General features: G+C 41.9%; 1 protein-coding gene across 1 annotated transcript in view; it reads right to left on the bottom strand.

Moving 5' to 3' along the window:
- Positions 1-17,379, bottom strand: part of LOC141759508 (cadherin-7-like) — a 115,319-nt gene that overhangs the window by 29,489 nt on the left and 68,451 nt on the right. Inside the window, exons 5-9 of the mRNA XM_074621637.1 lie at positions 12,570-12,737; positions 10,451-10,638; positions 7,148-7,401; positions 5,052-5,188; positions 2,979-3,100 (exon numbers count right to left, since the gene is read on the bottom strand). Of these exons, the coding sequence (XP_074477738.1) occupies positions 2,979-3,100; positions 5,052-5,188; positions 7,148-7,401; positions 10,451-10,638; positions 12,570-12,737 (869 nt within the window). The remainder of the gene's footprint in view (positions 1-2,978; positions 3,101-5,051; positions 5,189-7,147; positions 7,402-10,450; positions 10,639-12,569; positions 12,738-17,379) is intronic.

The following is a 17,379-nucleotide window of genomic DNA, read 5'->3' as shown; positions in this document are numbered from 1 at the left end:
AAAGATTTTTAGACACATTTTTTGTTATATTAGTTGAAATTCTCTTTATATCCCGACAGCAATCAACAAATCAAATGCTCTGACGAAAAATTTAAAAAAAATCCGGTATCTCTGGCTGTCGCAGGACTGTAATAAACACGTGTAATCATTTAATTCGGCCCGAGTGTAACGACTGAACGGCCTGCGCACACTCAGCCTGTATGTTCGTAATGATAATAATGGGGGAGTGGCTTTGCAGAGAGCTTTGCTTGAAGCGACTGTCAGTGTTGGCTTCTTGGCAACTTTCTCTCTAGATTTAAGGACTTTTGGAGCTGTTGCTACTAGCTACTTTCTTTGGAAAAGAGTTGGCAACACTCGGCTTGTTTCTTCTGCTGGATCATTTTTAAAAATCCAGTGTACTCTTGCTAGTATCTCAAGATCGCCCACGCTGCCTTTAATAGAAAGTGGAAAGATAAAAATGAATACAAGCACTTCTTGTCTGTCATTCAGGAGACACAAACTCACATGTTTATCATGTGAACTGAACATTATGATTTTGCATGACTTTGGCGTTTTATTTTCAGATATTTCACGGGTGACATGTAAGAAATATATCATATGTAAAACACATATGCACATGTCATAAAGTCACATACCTGTATAGCACATGTGATTTTTGGTTTTTATTGTGTTTCTACTAATAAATAAACACAATAAAGACACATAGTGTTTACGAAATATCTGAAAAACATTCATGTTTTTAAGATTTCACACATTTCAAACATGAATTTCATTGTGTTTTTCGGCTTTTTTTGTATTGATCATGTCATAAAATGCCAAACCAAATTTTGTACCCACTCCTTACTTCATAATAATGTTTTATAACATGTGACAAATCTGCATGGTATCGACACCCCTGATTTTCGGATACTTCACAGATGAAATGCAAGAAATCACATCAACAACTTCACATGCAATATCATGTAAAAAACACATTTCACATGTCATAAATTCACATAAAGAAGTGTGATTTCTTTAAAACCGAACATCCAAAATGTATTATTAGCTCTGAACGTAGCAAACTTACACGGATGCGTTTACATTGCGGTCAGTGCAGACTACATGGCGTACAAATGACATGCCAAAAGCAAGAAAGGCATTCTTATTGCATGCTAAATGCTTAATGTATTATCATGTCATTCATAAGCCTTTTCATGAGAACAGGCTGTTAGTCAAGTTACTAACTAAGTAATTGACTTGCTAACTAGTTAACTAACTACCAAGCAGCTCTTTAAAGTCTTCTGGAACATTTCTCTTCAGTTGAGTATGAAGGAGGTTTCCACACAAAAGCACAGACGCACACAAACTATATTATCATGTTAAAACTAGCTCGTGGCTACAGCAGCTCATTTTATGACTGCACCACTTTAAGACTATATGGAGAGCATTTGAATGCAGCACGTCTTCTCGCCGGGTGGATGAGGACAGCGGCCTCCGTCACTAACAGCTCCTCGCTTTACAGCAGAGCAGCTCCTAGCTACACCTAGGGGGGACCTCACAGCTCAGCTATCACTGGCATTGAGTAAGCAATCTGTCTGCTTCAGCTGAGTAATTACAGATTTGCTGTACATTTTCCTGCTGATGATGCTGTCATGGGCCAGGGCTGTTGCTATGTCCTGGGGGCCGGTTTGATTGTTGGGGAATTACTTTGTTTCAGTATTGTCATAGGCTCTGTGCCATAATTTATCAGGCACTAGTGGGGAGAAATGTACAAATTATCTGTTGAATTTGAAAGTCAGGGTGTACTGATGGGTGATAGATGGTTGCTAGGGTTGCTCTAAATTTGATATTACTGAGCGTTGTTGCTCATGTCAAGATAAGTGGCAGCATCATTAACCAAAAATAGACATTCAGCTCCGGTGGAAACGCATTCTTCAATAATGATGGCAGCTAATGTAGAGGCAATGTTTATTCCAGCAAATACTCCGTACCCTAAAGCTAGAATCTGATTAATTAAATTTAGCAATATCTCAAAATACCTCAAGGTAGGTTGAATTGTGTGTGCTGAACTTCATTTAGTTTTTGAGTCTGAAAACAAATAAGAGATAAACAGAAAAATAGACAGCAGCAGCCCCAGAAAGCTTCACCTGTAGCACTGTGGTCAAGCATCATGCACACAGAAAAAAAAGAGGCAGACATGAAATATAGTCTCATTTTTGCAAATTAAATTCGTTCACCCTCCCGTGAGCACAGTGACAAACAACACCGAAATATGAATGCAAATAGCATATTTAAAAGGGCCTAATAGCCATTTTCCAATACAATGCATCATTCTGATCAATTGTACTTATTCAGGTCTACACGCCTCCTTTACCCTTCGCCTCTGATTGTATTTTCCAAATGCCAAGAGCAGACGAATCGCCGCCGCAGACACACAAGTCATTTAGCAACAATGAGGCCAAATGCTAAACACAGGGAGAATACGATGCATGGCTCCTTTCTTTTCCTGGATCACCATATCTTCAAATCTTTGTGATTTTGTGTTGCGTGTTCTGCCCCGCTGCCCTCCGTGGTGATCGTCTAATTACACAAAGCTTCAGAACGGAAAGTCAAACCGCGGCACTGCACCAATCCATCCCAGCATGAGGTATCGCATTACGCCGTGATATTATTGTGGATTAAGACCACAGGCAGAGTCGAGCACCGTCATTAATTTAGTCGGCTTTGACAGTTTGGAATGGGAGTAACATCTCTAATGAACACCAACACCTGCTATTAAATCTTAAGGACGAGTCCCATACTAATGATGCCGTCTCCCTGGGATGACCTCGAGCTGTGAAGTGGATATGTGCACAGTGGACTTGTTTTGAGGAACAAGAAAGAGTTTTAATGGCTTTGAGAGTCAGCAGGCTGCCTTTGTGAGTCAAACTTCAAGCGAGCGTGGAGAGAGAAAAGGGAAGGGAAGCTGGACCAACTGCAGAGACATTTCTGGGTCTTACCTGTCCTGGCATGGCGTTTTCACAGAGGAGCGTTTCATAGTCGATGGCAAAGACCGGGGCATTATCATTTATGTCCAGCACTGTGATGAGAGCGACGCCTTTTCCAATTTGGGTTGGGTCCTCTGAAAGAGAAAGCGGGAGAGAAGAGAGTCCCTGTTCGTGTCAGAGCTTTCAGCAAACTTTCTTTTTAAACACTTTCATTCTGCCTTAACTTTGCCTTGATGCACTTGGCCAATTTATGGAATATTGATCTTTCTCATGTGTTTTAATTAATCACAAAGGAGGAGGGGAAAAAAGTGCTGCTGTAATGAAATATGCAGTGCGCCTCCAACAGCTGGCGTCCTTACCCGCACTGCTGTGGATCAGCCAAAGTGATTACACTCGGTGCCGGCTTGTTATCGGGGAAAAGGCTGCGTTTGCGGACGAGCCATCTTGCTCTATGGGCTTCACGCCTCTGTCTGCCTGACACACACTGATGGCTAAATGGCTGCGTCTGAGTGCAAGACGATGATTAAGCCTGGCGTCGCCGCCATGCCGGCCAGAGATGACGCGCTGACATTCGGGCCAGGCTGATTTGACGGTGATAAAAAGGACGCGCGGAGCCTCGGGCCACAGGCTTCTTGTCATTGCCGTGGTCTGGCCAAAGCGGATGAAATGTGAGTGACTGCAGCTCAAAATGCACAACATCCTTCAACCAAAGAGTCCCTGCACTCTCTTCAGTTAGAAAAGAACCTATTTACTATAAATACTGTCATCAGGCGAACAGGGCAGTGGATTTTGTAGCCAGTCTGTGAACTCAAAGATGTTTTCAGCTGGAAACAGCGCCCGAGTGTCACTATGTGTCAGAAGCCAGTACCTCATGCATGAGGGACTGTTGTGACATTTCATATGGCTATTATTATATGCTGCCTTCCCTTTGTTGCTATATCAGGCAAGCGCTCACACTCGGGAATCAACCGAGTGGTGTCTCTGTGTGCTGTTAGATGTAAATAAAAACAAATCTTTGAAGCAAAGAATGATAAAAAAAAAGGTTTTGAAGAATCTTTCTTTTCTCACACAGTGTTCAGTGCGAAGATGTGAAAGAAGAGGAACTGCAAGGTTGACAGGCTGCTTGTCTTTTTTAACTTATACTGATGTGACGCAGCTGTCGAGAGCGCTCTGCGCATCGTGTGCTGATGATTGTTGTCCATTGTGTTTGCGTGACGGCAGAGGAATGATACGAAGGCTGAAAAAAAAAAAAAAAAAAGGCCCTCGTGTCCTTGGAGCCATTGAGAGATGAACAAAAAGGCGGGCGGCACTTCTTCACATCACATTAACATAGTTCACCCGTGGGTGAGATCGCCCACCCTTAGTCAGCATCTCGTCCCCACGGCTCAGGGACGCGCGGAGGTCAAAACGACCGGCCCGTGCGTAAATTAACATTCCCCGACAGCCCTGCAACAACCCCAACAACTGTACTGCCCTCTGCACAGAAGGCTAAGGGACATAATGAAGAGGATAACAGGACAGATACACTGGTGTTACAATGAGGAAGTATATGAAATCTTAGATCCTAACAAGTAAACTGACCAGTCGCTACACGGTGGTAGATTTACCACTCGAAATTCTTACAGATTTTTGAAACAATAGGTCCTTAATTTCAAATAGAGGTAAGTTAGCATCCTCACCAGCATTGCTCTTGTATTGCAGTGTTAGACCTAGTTGTATAAGTAAGTTCAAAATCATAAGATCAGACTGTTATTACATCCTTTCATAAACCTGTTTTGCGACTTAGCTTACATTACTTCCATACTCGTGTTTTCAAAGTGAAAGTTTGTTTGCACTTTTAACGTTACAAGAGCAAAAAGCTTTTTAGATGAGGACAAACCGATGTGTTTGGCAAACGTAACTCTATCTTGTGTACCATTGACTGGGGGTTGCTGGAGCTGCTAACGTTTTCTCTTGTGTTTTTGGTTTTTGTAAAGGCTAAAAAAAGACACCACCCTCCTCCAAACTCTTAAAAGATGAGTATCACACTTACTCAACTCTGACTGGTACAGCAGTTTTGAGAGTGTTTGCCTTAAGTAAACTTACGGCTCTCGATGGCGAAGATGGTGAGGTTATGGACCACGTTGGCCTCACGGTCCAGAGGCTTGGCTGTGCTGATGACCCCACTTAGAGCATCCACGTTAAAGAAGCGCTCCAAGTCTGTGTTCCTGTCAATGGAGTACCTGGACAAAAAAAAACACAACCACACACACACAGCAGACACACTTTTAAAAAATTGCTTTTTGATAGTGGTATTGATTTGACATTTTGGTGTTTCTTCAAAGATTATGATATTTTTCTTCCATCAAACCGGTGCAGCAATCACACTGAAGATTTTCAGTTGACACAGAGAGAGCTTTAATCAATCATCAATGAACTGTGTTCACATTTTATATAACATAAAAGATGTTTTTCTATCTAGAAAAGTACAGATCATTTACACAAGTGTGGACTTTACATTCAGACATGCAGTAGGAACTTGGAACTTCATAACATTAGTGAAACAAAACCCTATTAACTGTTGATCAAATTGAAGTCCGTCTGCTTGGCCCTTAGCACACGACGCTGATCAAACCCTTTCAATACACAGCAACTCGCATTTCTAGAGAAAATTACAACTTCAATTAGCCTACATCCAAAGGGTATTATTGCAATGTAATTCGACTCTTGTGGCTGCATTAGTTCCACAATAATTTTAATTTCAACAGATGTCGTGAAATATATTGCAGACGCTGATAACAGTCACAAGAGCAAAAAGAGGCAATTTACAGCTACAATGGTGCAGTAATTTGATTTTTTGATTAAGATTACTAACAATCCTAACAGACCAAGCATGAATACCACACAATATTCATTCAATTAATGCAAAATAGGTGGCGATCTCGAGAGTGACACCGCACAGATTGGCGACGTGAGTGCTTGTTTTGAGTCGCAAAATGCCACGACATGAGTGTTGAGCCTTGACCCTCCTGCAGGAATGCCCTTCTCTCGCTCAAGATGGCATTTCACTTTTGCAAATGCTGCACTCCTCGGCCCTCCCACCATCTGGCATTGTCTTAGCGACAGCCACATGGGGGACCTTTCGAGGGTCTACGGCTTCTGTGTTTGCAGATAATGTGGAGTAGTTGAATGGAATACAAACACATTAGTCTTCTTGTATTTGGGTACTTTGGGATTCCAAGAGCACATTTCTTCTTTAACAAACAGCTGTGGAAAAGAAGTTTTCTGAATTAAAGTGAATACATCAGACCGGCAGTACGTCATCCAGAGTAGGCTCACATGACCACGCCCCCTTTTGGGGGAAAACAATCCCTCATAGACAGTAACAGAGTAAACAGAAGACGTGAAACATGTCTCCAAACTTCTGCTTTAAACCGGTATCAGTAATAATGCTATGCCGAAGAGTTGCTGTGTAGTTGGTTGCACCAACAATAAATCCCAAAATGTTGATCTCCAAGCTATAGACCAGACCAGCATTGCCGGGGCTGCGCTCCCTTTTTGGGGAAAGATACTCGCTGTCACAGGAGAGAAAATGGCAAAAGCTGTTTTGTAGCGGGTTAACCGAGGCTTTCACACTGACATTTGAGGCTCATAAGATACGTGAATATTCACTGTCAGTGTGGTAAATAGTAATACAGTCATACATTAACGTTATAGCAGCATCAGACTGTCGTCTCCAACTATATCTCAGCCTATAGATCAGTCAGTTGGCTATTAACAGGTTGGTTATTTACAGACAACACTCAGCCTAACGGGATTCAATCAAATATGTATAGAAGTCTGGATAAGCAATATCTGGCCACTGTGTTGGACGGGAGAAGACTGAAGGGACATCAATCTTCATTTATTAAGGTATTGCTAACGCTCAGGTTCAGGCAAAATAATTATTAGACATGTGTAAAACAAACGTTTCTATAACAAGAGATGAATGCATACAAACTTGTCAATATTACAATCCAAACACACATCAAATTGCATTAAAGTCTAGGGGATACTTGGGTTTTCTTTCCCCCAAAAGGGGGCGCGGCCTTGACTCTTTGAATAGTACCCGTTTGTGCCGGTCTGATGTATTATGACTGGAAGAGCTACAAGAGGAGTGATATTTCACATGTTGAAATGGCAGTTGGGCACATCGTTTGTACCTGATGGCGTTGTTGGAGGTGTCTGGGTCATGGGCAGAGACTCTCCCGATGGAGGTGCCCACTCTGGCGTCTTCCGAGACGTCCATCTTGCTAAGCGGTGTGGAGAAGACGGGTGGCTCGTTCACATCGTCCACTGTCACCTTGACTGATGTCGTGTCGCTAAATGGGCCCGAGCTCAAGAAGTTGGAGTCAATATTCCTGTTTGTGGCCTCGATTCTCAGAGAGAAGCTGCTCTTTGTTTCAAAGTCTAGAGGCTGGAGGAGACAGAATACACAACGTACGTGAGAGATGTTCACTTTACTTGTCAAAAATAAGAGAGGTGGCGGAAAATGTTCAGCTCTTTGTTGGAAATGTTCTTGGAGACTACACTGCTGTGGCTACTCCACATTTCCAGTCAGTCAAGGGTAAAAGAACGGCTTATATAAGTATGTAAATCTGTAAATCATTCATACAATGCTGAGATATTGATCCCAATTAAGGATGGAGGAGGAGAGTCAGACTTAAACGCAGTCATTTCCTGATGGATTATAGTTACTTTGTGCTGTGAAAGCAATGATATCGATTTCAAGAAAGCCACACAACATGGTGAAAAGCATTCAGAAATAACTGCTTTTGAAACATTTTTGTCATTTTGTCTCATTTATCGAACCCCCCATCGCAACATATAATATACTGCAGGAGGACATTGATTTGACACTTTCATTTTCAGCGACTCTCTCTCGATGTTGTAATTGTCCGAGTTTGGTGCAAAACAAACAAAGGATTAAATCGGCCCATCTGACAAGAATCGCTGGTGTCCAATAATGACTCTCTCCCTCTCCCACAAAAGATCTGCAGCAGTGAACTGTCACATCCATGTGGCCCGAGGAGCCCATTTCAAGTCCTCTGAAACCATGAAATGTAAAGTGTGAGCCGTGAGCGCCGGAGCATCCAAAAGTGAGGCAAGAATGTGCAACGAATTTCCTGCGTAAATGAGTAAGTGGCTTTGTTACACATTTAACTTGAGATGATTTATTTTATTCATGTAGGCGGATATCAATGATATTATTTATAGCATCTTGGTTTCCATGGTGAGAGGAGTTCTTTAAAGTGTTAAAGTCTCTCTTTCCATCATCGATCCTTACAGTGATCTCTACACTGTCTTGTGGTGAGAACAAGTCTGGCGCTGTTGTGGTAGTAAACCTTCGAGTGACCATGGGATGCTAACTTCGATTAAAGGTGCTGGAGATAGTCAATGCTGATTTGTCATTCGTGGTCATCGGTTAATTCAAAGGTGCAGAGGACAGCTTGAAACAAGGTGAGGTGGGTAAAGAGGAGAGGCAGTTGTCCTAATATCCTCCTGCATGTCAAATGCTATCATTTTTTTCCTCTCTCTGTTTATTTTAACCAAAAGTGCACCAATTCTTGTGTGGGCACTACAATTTTGTGCTATCCAATTCACCACAAATCCAAAAAGTACAAAGCTGGAGTCACTCTATATATCTCTCTTGCTGCCAAATCCCATGAAAAGACCAAAACCAACCATGCTAGAGTCTGTCTCTTAATACTTTCTGACTCCCCCATCCTGGCTGTGCACTAAGCGTTTCCTTTTTAAATAAAAAGGCTAAGGTTGTGTCCAAAATCATTCACAACTCCCTACTCATTATCCAGAGTAGAGGACTATATAGTGAGCTCATTGGCAAATCATTTTCGGACACTACTCGGGCAATTTTCTCTTAATTACGTCATTGCTGTCGCACAATTAAAATGTGAGAGATCAACGATTGCTGGTGGACCATCTACAATAAATACTGATGTGCATTTTTGTGATAAATGCTAGGGCTCTCAAAGTTAATGCGATGATAACATGTTAACGCAAATTCTTTTAAGGCTTTTAACGCATTAATGCAACTTGCAATTTTTAGGTTGTAGCGGAGTGAAGATACTGGCATCATGTGAAACTAGAAAAACCTAAGGAATCCATTGGTACCAATCATGTCATACTAGCTTATTGTTAAGAAGGCTAAATAACGCTCCAAACTTGCGCTAAATTTTGGATGAAAATGGGTTCTATGGGTACCCACGAGTCTCCCCTTTACAGACATGCCCACTTTATGATAATCACATGCAGTTTGGGGCAAGTCATAGTCAAGTCAGCACACTGACAATTATAATATATACATACGTTTCAATAAGAAATATATACATACATTTGCATAAAGCAGCATATTTGCCCACTCCCATGTTGGCAAGAGTATTAAACACTTGACAAATCTCCCTTTAAGGTACATTTTGAACAGATAAAAAATGTGTGATTTATTTGCAATTAATCTTGACAATTATGCGATTAGTTGGGATTAAATATTTTAATCGATTGGCAGCCCTAATAAAAACATATTGGGATTATCTGTGATTATGTTACGTTGCCTCTTAAGTTCCCCTCGTAAGCATTGATGCAGCGAATATGTCTAGGGCTTTTATTGTGAAAGGTAAGAACGGAAGGAGCAAAGCAGTAATGCGCCGCCGTTGTGGATAATAAACGTATTTTCCATAATTAATAACTACAAAGTACTTTGTGGCCGTTTGTGTTTTGATGCTGCTCTGCTCACATTGAATATATTATTTTCTAACTCATGGATTTGTCTCAATCGTGCATCGCTCTCTCTGTCCTCTCTGGGGACTATTTTCAGCTGCGGATTAACACACATTTGGTGCTCTAGTAAATATTTACAGCTGCAGGACGGTGTAGTGGATGTGGGGGTTGACTCAAAATAAATCACAGTGCCCAGGTTCATGGTGATGAACGAACACATCACCCGGTGCAACAGTGTGGCTCATTGATGTGTTTTTGATCTATGGTACAGAGGATTCAGCTATGTCAGGCTGCACAGGGGATATTTGTTGAAAGGATTTATTGTTGGTTTAGGACTCTTCATACGCTTTAATATTTCACACTGAGCTTTAGGATTCATTCATATCTGAGGGTTGGCTACACTATTTCTCTCTACATCAGCAGTAACATCTTAGATTCTGGATATAAAAACAAAAAATTAAAGAGTTTGCATCCAGTAGGAACGAAAAATGTAGCATTGTGATATTTCTTTATAAGTCTGGCACGTAGAAAAAAAGAGTTAACTGTATGAGGAATAGTCACACCAGTTCAGTCATTCCTAGTAATATCCAATGCCACACCAGCTGCTCAAGTACAGGGCTTTACCCAACAGCCGGAAAATGTTGCCTTATGTCTCACTGACTTTCAGGAGGGATGGTGTAGTACCATTTATGGGCAGAGAGTCACGGTACAAACGCTTTTATATGCAGTACCTTCAGAAGGATGACGACCCCGTCTTGCGAGTTCTCATCTGTTGTTATGTTGAACATGCCGAGACTTTCGCCGTCCATGATCCTGTAGTCCATCTCTGCGTTGGAGCCTATATCAGCGTCCGCCGCTTTGATTCTGGCCACCACAGATTGCACGGGCAGCGACTCCGGCACCGTGTACTGATAGTTCTCTGGAAGACGAAGGACAGGAGCGGATGCTGGTAAATGGATGTGCTTATTTCACCACCACCAACTCACCTTCAAGCAGCTCAGCTTTTTCTTATAACCCCCTTCAGCTTTGATTCGGCTGTGTGGCTCCTCAATAAATTCATGTTGCGTAACTCAGACAGGCAGCCGTAGAGACACACATAAGGAACAGAGCACTTTGCTTTCTCTACATACTGCAGCATAGGCAGCTGAGACGGCAATAGAAAAGTGAAATGTATAATTAAAACCAATTTCAGTTGTCACATTTCTGCAGGTTTTACAGCTGGAAGAATATATTTAGCAGAATGTAACACTCTCTAAATGCTGTCTGGATGTAATGGGTTATCAATTGCACCAACAGAAAGACAAAGAAAAAAAATCCTGCTTGGATCCCGTTTGTACCTTTCACAGGATGAAATGTCCACTTGAAGAATCTATTACTCAAAACTCTCCATTGCGTTCCCTGAGCTTTTGTCTGACCCCTCGGATTTAAAGTACTCTTATAAGAATAAAGAAGGGAATCATATTCATAATCATAATCTCCCCAATCACCATGGCAGAGCTCATTACCAGACCTTTCTGTGTTCCTCACAGTGTCTCCCTCAGCCACCGTCTAAATGCTAATCTGCCTGACATTGTTTGCCGCCATGTAATCTTTATAATGGCTTTTTAATTTGCCGTGGAATAGCAGCTCTTTAAAAGACCGAAGAATTGCTTTCCTCCCTCCGATTTGCCCCGTGCACCTACCTCTTTTCCCTTCTACCCCCGCCTCCTCCCAGCCTGTCCTCTCATGTAAGCCAACCTTGGCTTCTCTACCCCTCGTTTCTTCCAAGGACTAGCTATAGGTCCTGGACTCGCTATCGGCTCTGATGCTCCGTAATGGTCTATCGATTCTGACCCATGACCCTGCGAGCGCGACAGCAGGAGCAAAACTCCTCCGATGTCTCTTTCTTCCCAATGTGACAACGCTGGGTTAAAATGGCACTGATGACTTGTTGTGCAAACTTGAACCTTTCTTTCCCCCCAGGGCCCTGTAAATTGACTCCGCTTCATGGCAGTCCAGTGGTGAGTGCACCAGCCAGCCAGCGGTTGGGGTATCAGCGGTAAACCGATTGCCGGCGCTTCGGATTATCATGAGAAGCACTGCATGCCTTTGAATCTTAAAGCTCGGCCTGGAACCCATTTGCAGCCCGTGAAATAGGCTGACAACAAAAAAACGGAGGCTGATTGATCCTGGTATCGAACGCCGAAGCAGCCCCCAGCTCTGATGAAGAGCAAAGCAGGGAGGTGCACACCTTGCAGGAAGGCTGCTTTTTAATTTAGTTGTAAAAGTCCAAATGTTCGCTGTAAATATAAATGCAATGAAGTTGCAAAGATAAAAAGAGAATGGTGTTCGGACGTCAATTAACATAACCTTAAGCTTTAATGGTGAAGATTTAATGAGTGTGTTTTGCTTCTGAGATTTCTTTGTAGTTCAACTTTATTCTACCATACATACCACAGGAAAAGTGTTGTTACAGAATAAAGGCCTTTACACACCGGGGGACTAATAAACAACATGAAAATGAGAAATACTGCAAATATTATACTGTCTATATTTTATAAGAACGGAAGGAGTGGATCTGGTGGATCCTTTCAAGGGTGGAATAACAGCCCAGCCATTTTTGTACCACTTCATTCACTGCATAGTACAGAACAAAGCAAGCCCTCATTTTGGTTCCGTGAGTTCAAGTGGCTTTACAGCGATAATAGATCTTTAAAGCCCCATTCAGCTGGAACATAACAAAAACATGCAAATGAACCAAGGAGCTGCTGGCTTTATTCTGATTGCTGAGTAGCTGTCGAAAACATGGCATGTGCTGTACATGACACGCTTAATTGACCCTGTAAGGAAAAACAGGAACAGGAGTCTTACTGTGAGTGAAGCGTGGCGGGTTGTCGTTGACATCGGTGAGCGTGACAGTGACGGAGGTGGTGCCGGAGAGGCCGCCCATCTGGCCCACCATGTCTTTGGCCTGGATGACGAGCACGTACTGGTCCCTCGTCTCCCGGTCCATGTTGGGCAGAGCTGTTCTGATGACACCTGAAGAGAGAGGCAGAGAGTCAGACATACTGTAACCACAGATTAACTCAAGTACCACTTCAGTGACATGCTCCAAATGTGAACTGATTTTAAACAGGATGTTATTTAACACTTATTTAAAGTGGATAGTCTACAATAATGTTTTCATACATTACTGTCAAATGTTTGGTTACTTTTAGCTATTTAGCTATTAAAGGGACTGTTTGTAACTTTTTAAGCGTATAAATGCCTGCTCTCCTTCACTCAGACAGCGTGCGCGTCTTCGCTGTCTCGCTCCACCTCTAGACGTGAACGCGCGCTCACTCCACACTGCAGAGGAGTTAGTTTAGCTCTGAGAATATCTAGTGAATGTAGAGTGGACGTTTGTGCAGAAATAAATGCTGCAGCTCCTCCAGACCAACAGAGGTTTTCCGTGTCTTGTGAAGTGACGGGGCTCCTCAACGAGTTACGTTATCGTCTCGTTACCGACCGGGTGCCGGTGTCTTCGGCTGCCGGCTGCGGTCGGGAGGCGATAACGTAACTCGTTGAGGAGCCCCGCTGCTGAAGCCTGCGCTGAGCAGGAAAAGCCAACCCTATGATCAGCAGTGATTCATGGAGAGACCTTCGTCTGGTCAGCTAACATTACTGCCAAGCAGCTGAAATATAGAGTGATATTGTGGTTTTAGCTGATGTCTGTCGCCTCACTGTTTTGAGCGATGCTCGTTCATGTCTATGTAGAGCGAGCAAGCGCGAGCTCGACGCTGACTTTCGTTGATTTCAAGGCCACAGGTGTCGCTGTTAAGCAGCATTTCTGAATCTTACAAATAGTCCCTTTAACTATCTAAACTGTTTTTCCATTACCTTTAGCAAACCATTTCTAGGGTTGCCAACTTTGGTTTCCTGGCTCGAGTGAGATTTTGATGACTTTGCTGTACCACACACTCGTTACACCACGCCACGCCGCACCGTGCATCATAACATATATGACGATCACGTACATTGTCAGATACAGTACATACACATAGTGCATACTGTATGTTCTAGCAGAAAGTTCTTCTAAAGTTTTAAAAGTTCTTTCCACAATGGGAATCACTGTTTATAATAGTTATGTTTCTGTTATTTTCATCTGTATTTTGCTAGTTCTCCTTTCTTCAAGAGGATTGATTGCGGGCAGAAATTTACTTCGCGACAGGGCGTTAAATGCCTCCAATTTCACCACAAGTGTTGGTTTTTAATAGAAGAGCATAAAAAAAGCTACAGCACCGAACAAAAAAAAATTAATAAAAGACTTCAACAAAATTACACTTCCTGCCCTGAAATTATTTCAACTACCAAGTTAGTTGACAGACCACTCAAGTACTGGAAGGCTCTATTCATGTCAAATTGGATGGTCGAATGGGCACATCAACCCTTCAAGTTGTGATTACAAGAATACATGACTTGAGGTTAATGGGTTGATATCCAGCGCGGCTGGTAGCTTGTTTACACAACAGCGATGAATTGTGACTCTTCCGTGCCCTCAAATGCGCTGTCACTCCAAATAGTTTAGTAGTCTGACATATGATGAGGTTAATGTTAAGACGCTGTCAGAAAAGTGAGCACATGCAAAGGGACATTTTAGCCGCCAGGGGAGGCATTATCTGTCTGTCCTCCTGTCACGATTGATCTGTCATCAGAAAACGATCAGAGATGTGACAACACTGGCATCAAATGACTGGCATGTATCCGTTTACACCTGTGCTGCTGTATAAAAACAGCTACCAAGATGTGGTACACATGCAGAAAATACGAGAGAAATATTTTCATTAATGATATTTTTCTAATCTCTGCTTTATCTATGGAGTACAAAGATGATAAATCCAGAAAAAAATTTACGCCACGCATTGAAATGCAAAGAAAAAGTGTCCTAATCCCTCAAAAGCAATCACTGTTGCTTTCAAAGTTAATGACTTACCACACAATGTGTTTCATTCATTAAGATTCACGCAGAACATGGAAGATTACTCATTACGAAACACACAAAGCCACAGCACAGTTCCTGAATAAATGATTCATTTTTAGTTGCTTTATCACATTCACAGCCTGATGAAGCAGATCAAAGGGGAGCTCTTGCACCTGAAGAATTTCTCATAATCCTTTAAATTACCGAGAAATCTGACATGTAATTGAGGTCCAATCTCTCGAGGATGGAAAAAAACAACAACACTGTATTTATTTGCTCATTACATGTATTGAAGAATTCACAATCAGCGCTGCCCTTGACGAGGACTGTGTTGTTTATAGATGAAGAATCACCAAGAGACAGATTTCTGATAAATTGCCTTCGCTAGCATGATTAAGGTCTGCCAGTTCTAGCACTGTGTATAATAGGTTTGTGTGTTCTTGAGTCTGAAAATGACAGGTGCTGTTCAGTGCTCAAAGTGGGTCGGTATTCACCGGTACGCACTACCGGCACCTCTTCATTTTACTCCTTGGCGTACCGTGACTTTTTCTTGCGCACCGCCACCGGCACTTCTCACAAGCTGCCGGTACCCTTTTCCTGCCCTCTCCATATCAGGTTCTCTGGGAGATTCATAACAGCGAAGCGTAACGGCGCAGCACCAGCATATTTACGCCGCCAATTATCAGCCGTATGGACATAAAAACTATGTGGGAAGCATCTGGACGAGCCTACGCACGGCACCGAGATGGAGGGTGAGGACAAGGGGGCGGTAATTTATCAATACAATGTTCACGTCCTTTTTGTAAAATAATTAGAGAACTGTTCGTCATAACTTTTTATTATTTGTGAACAAATATAATTAGTGAAACATTATTTAAAAGTTTTCTGAATCTGCTCTTTTAGGGCAAACATTTCCAGAAGAATTAAACGTTCAGATGAAGGCTGTGATATGTGTAGATAATAAAATAAAACATTTAAATACATTTATTTTTTTATACATATAAGTATTTAATAATATTGTATAAATCCCCAAATAGCACATGAAATAATCCCAAAACATTATTCATTATTCATATTTAACATGAATTATTATTAGTTATTCCCAGATGGATATTGCTGTTTGTTGTGTGTGGTGGTGTGGGTGTTTACAGTAGTGCCCGGGCACTGAAACGTTGCTCCACGAAGCTTTGAATACCTTTGAATATTTCTCACCGAAGCTTCGAAGCCCAAAAAAATGATATTCGGGACAGTCCTAGTAATTACTAGTAATAATAATGGTCCAAAATGATATAAAATGGCATAGTTTTAAGTTAAAAACCTCTATTATCTTGGGGGGAGGACCCCCACACCTAATATCTCCTAGTACCTTTTATTCACTGTCAAAATTCATAATTGATCTCTTTATCCTGCGGTCTAATATGTGGGAGCATCCTGACCGGGACACGGCTCCTAAAACTTGAATGATACCCGACTATAGACTACAAATAATACAGGAAAGCACTTTAACGATTAACACTAAACACACCACCTTAACCCTATAATGTTCCACTTGGAATATTATGGGAGTATTATAGCCCTACTATAGAAGATTCATAGCCAAAGTATAATAATATCAATAAAACCACAGCTGATTATGACTGACTGTAAAACAGGCTTAAAGAAATAATGAATAAATAGGCATAATTCGCAAGAGATTGCTGATACAGGCACATTTCTACTTCAAGCACTGGTGCTGTTTACTATGTGGGTTACGAAGGGTTGATGTGAAATTTTACATACACAAACCTTTCCTCCAAAACCAAACTGCATGCCTAACTGTAATTTTAACTTGAGGATTTCTTAACATTTAAAGTGTGGTTCTCATAAGAATAGTACAAAGTACAAGCGCGCACACACTGTTACACGCACATAGTATTTGCAATTAAGCTCAAACCAAGAACAGAGGAGGAAGGACAAACAAATCAAGAAAAGTGGGTCAAAAGACTTCAAGAGAAAAATGAAGATGCCTTTTGACCGTCAACCGCGGGTGTACTTGAAAATAAACAATTCCATTAAGCGTTTAATTTTCTCTCTCTGCCATCCTTTATTAATGTCATTACAGTCCCTCCAGCTGAAAACTGTTATTGGCTGCTCTAACTAAATGGCTCAGTTAGCTAAATTATAGTGAGCTGTCCACTTTCTTTTCTCCTAAGTCCCTGCCAGTGGGTTTACAGTGGGATGACGGTGGTCAATAAAGCAATAATCTTTTGCTGTTGCTCTGCAAAACATGCCATTTGAGTCCTGCATCAAACAATGAACAGTGGGCTGTTGTCATGCAGCAGTGTTGGAAAACAAGGCTGTCGTTCTCTCCTTTGGTTAAGCCTCGAAGACAAAGTCAAAACATGTCATCTGTTTCTTTTTTTAATGCTTTTATGCTGCGATTTTAGGCATCTATCTCCGTGCGGTGGATATTCACCCATCTGCTCAGTTTATCCCTTGCATCCGTCCTTTCATCACTTCTCTGTAGCTTCTTCCACGGTGTTACCTCGTAGCCAATTAAAGAGCACCACCACTGCTCTGGTGTCTGCTGCAGCGACACCTATGAACCCTGTTTACTTGAGTTGCATCAGAAAAGGTTACTTCAATCCTTCAATCCAGCGAGAGCTCCCATAATACTAGCTGGACACAAACAGAACAAAACTTTTCTCCTTCTGTACTCCGTCCGTACAACATGACCACGGG

This window comes from Sebastes fasciatus, chromosome 21, assembly GCF_043250625.1.
Source record: "Sebastes fasciatus isolate fSebFas1 chromosome 21, fSebFas1.pri, whole genome shotgun sequence".
Taxonomy (NCBI): Eukaryota; Metazoa; Chordata; class Actinopteri; order Perciformes; family Sebastidae; genus Sebastes; species Sebastes fasciatus.
The sequence above is the reverse complement of the archived record's forward strand: the minus strand, read 5'-3'. Positions and strand labels throughout refer to the sequence as shown.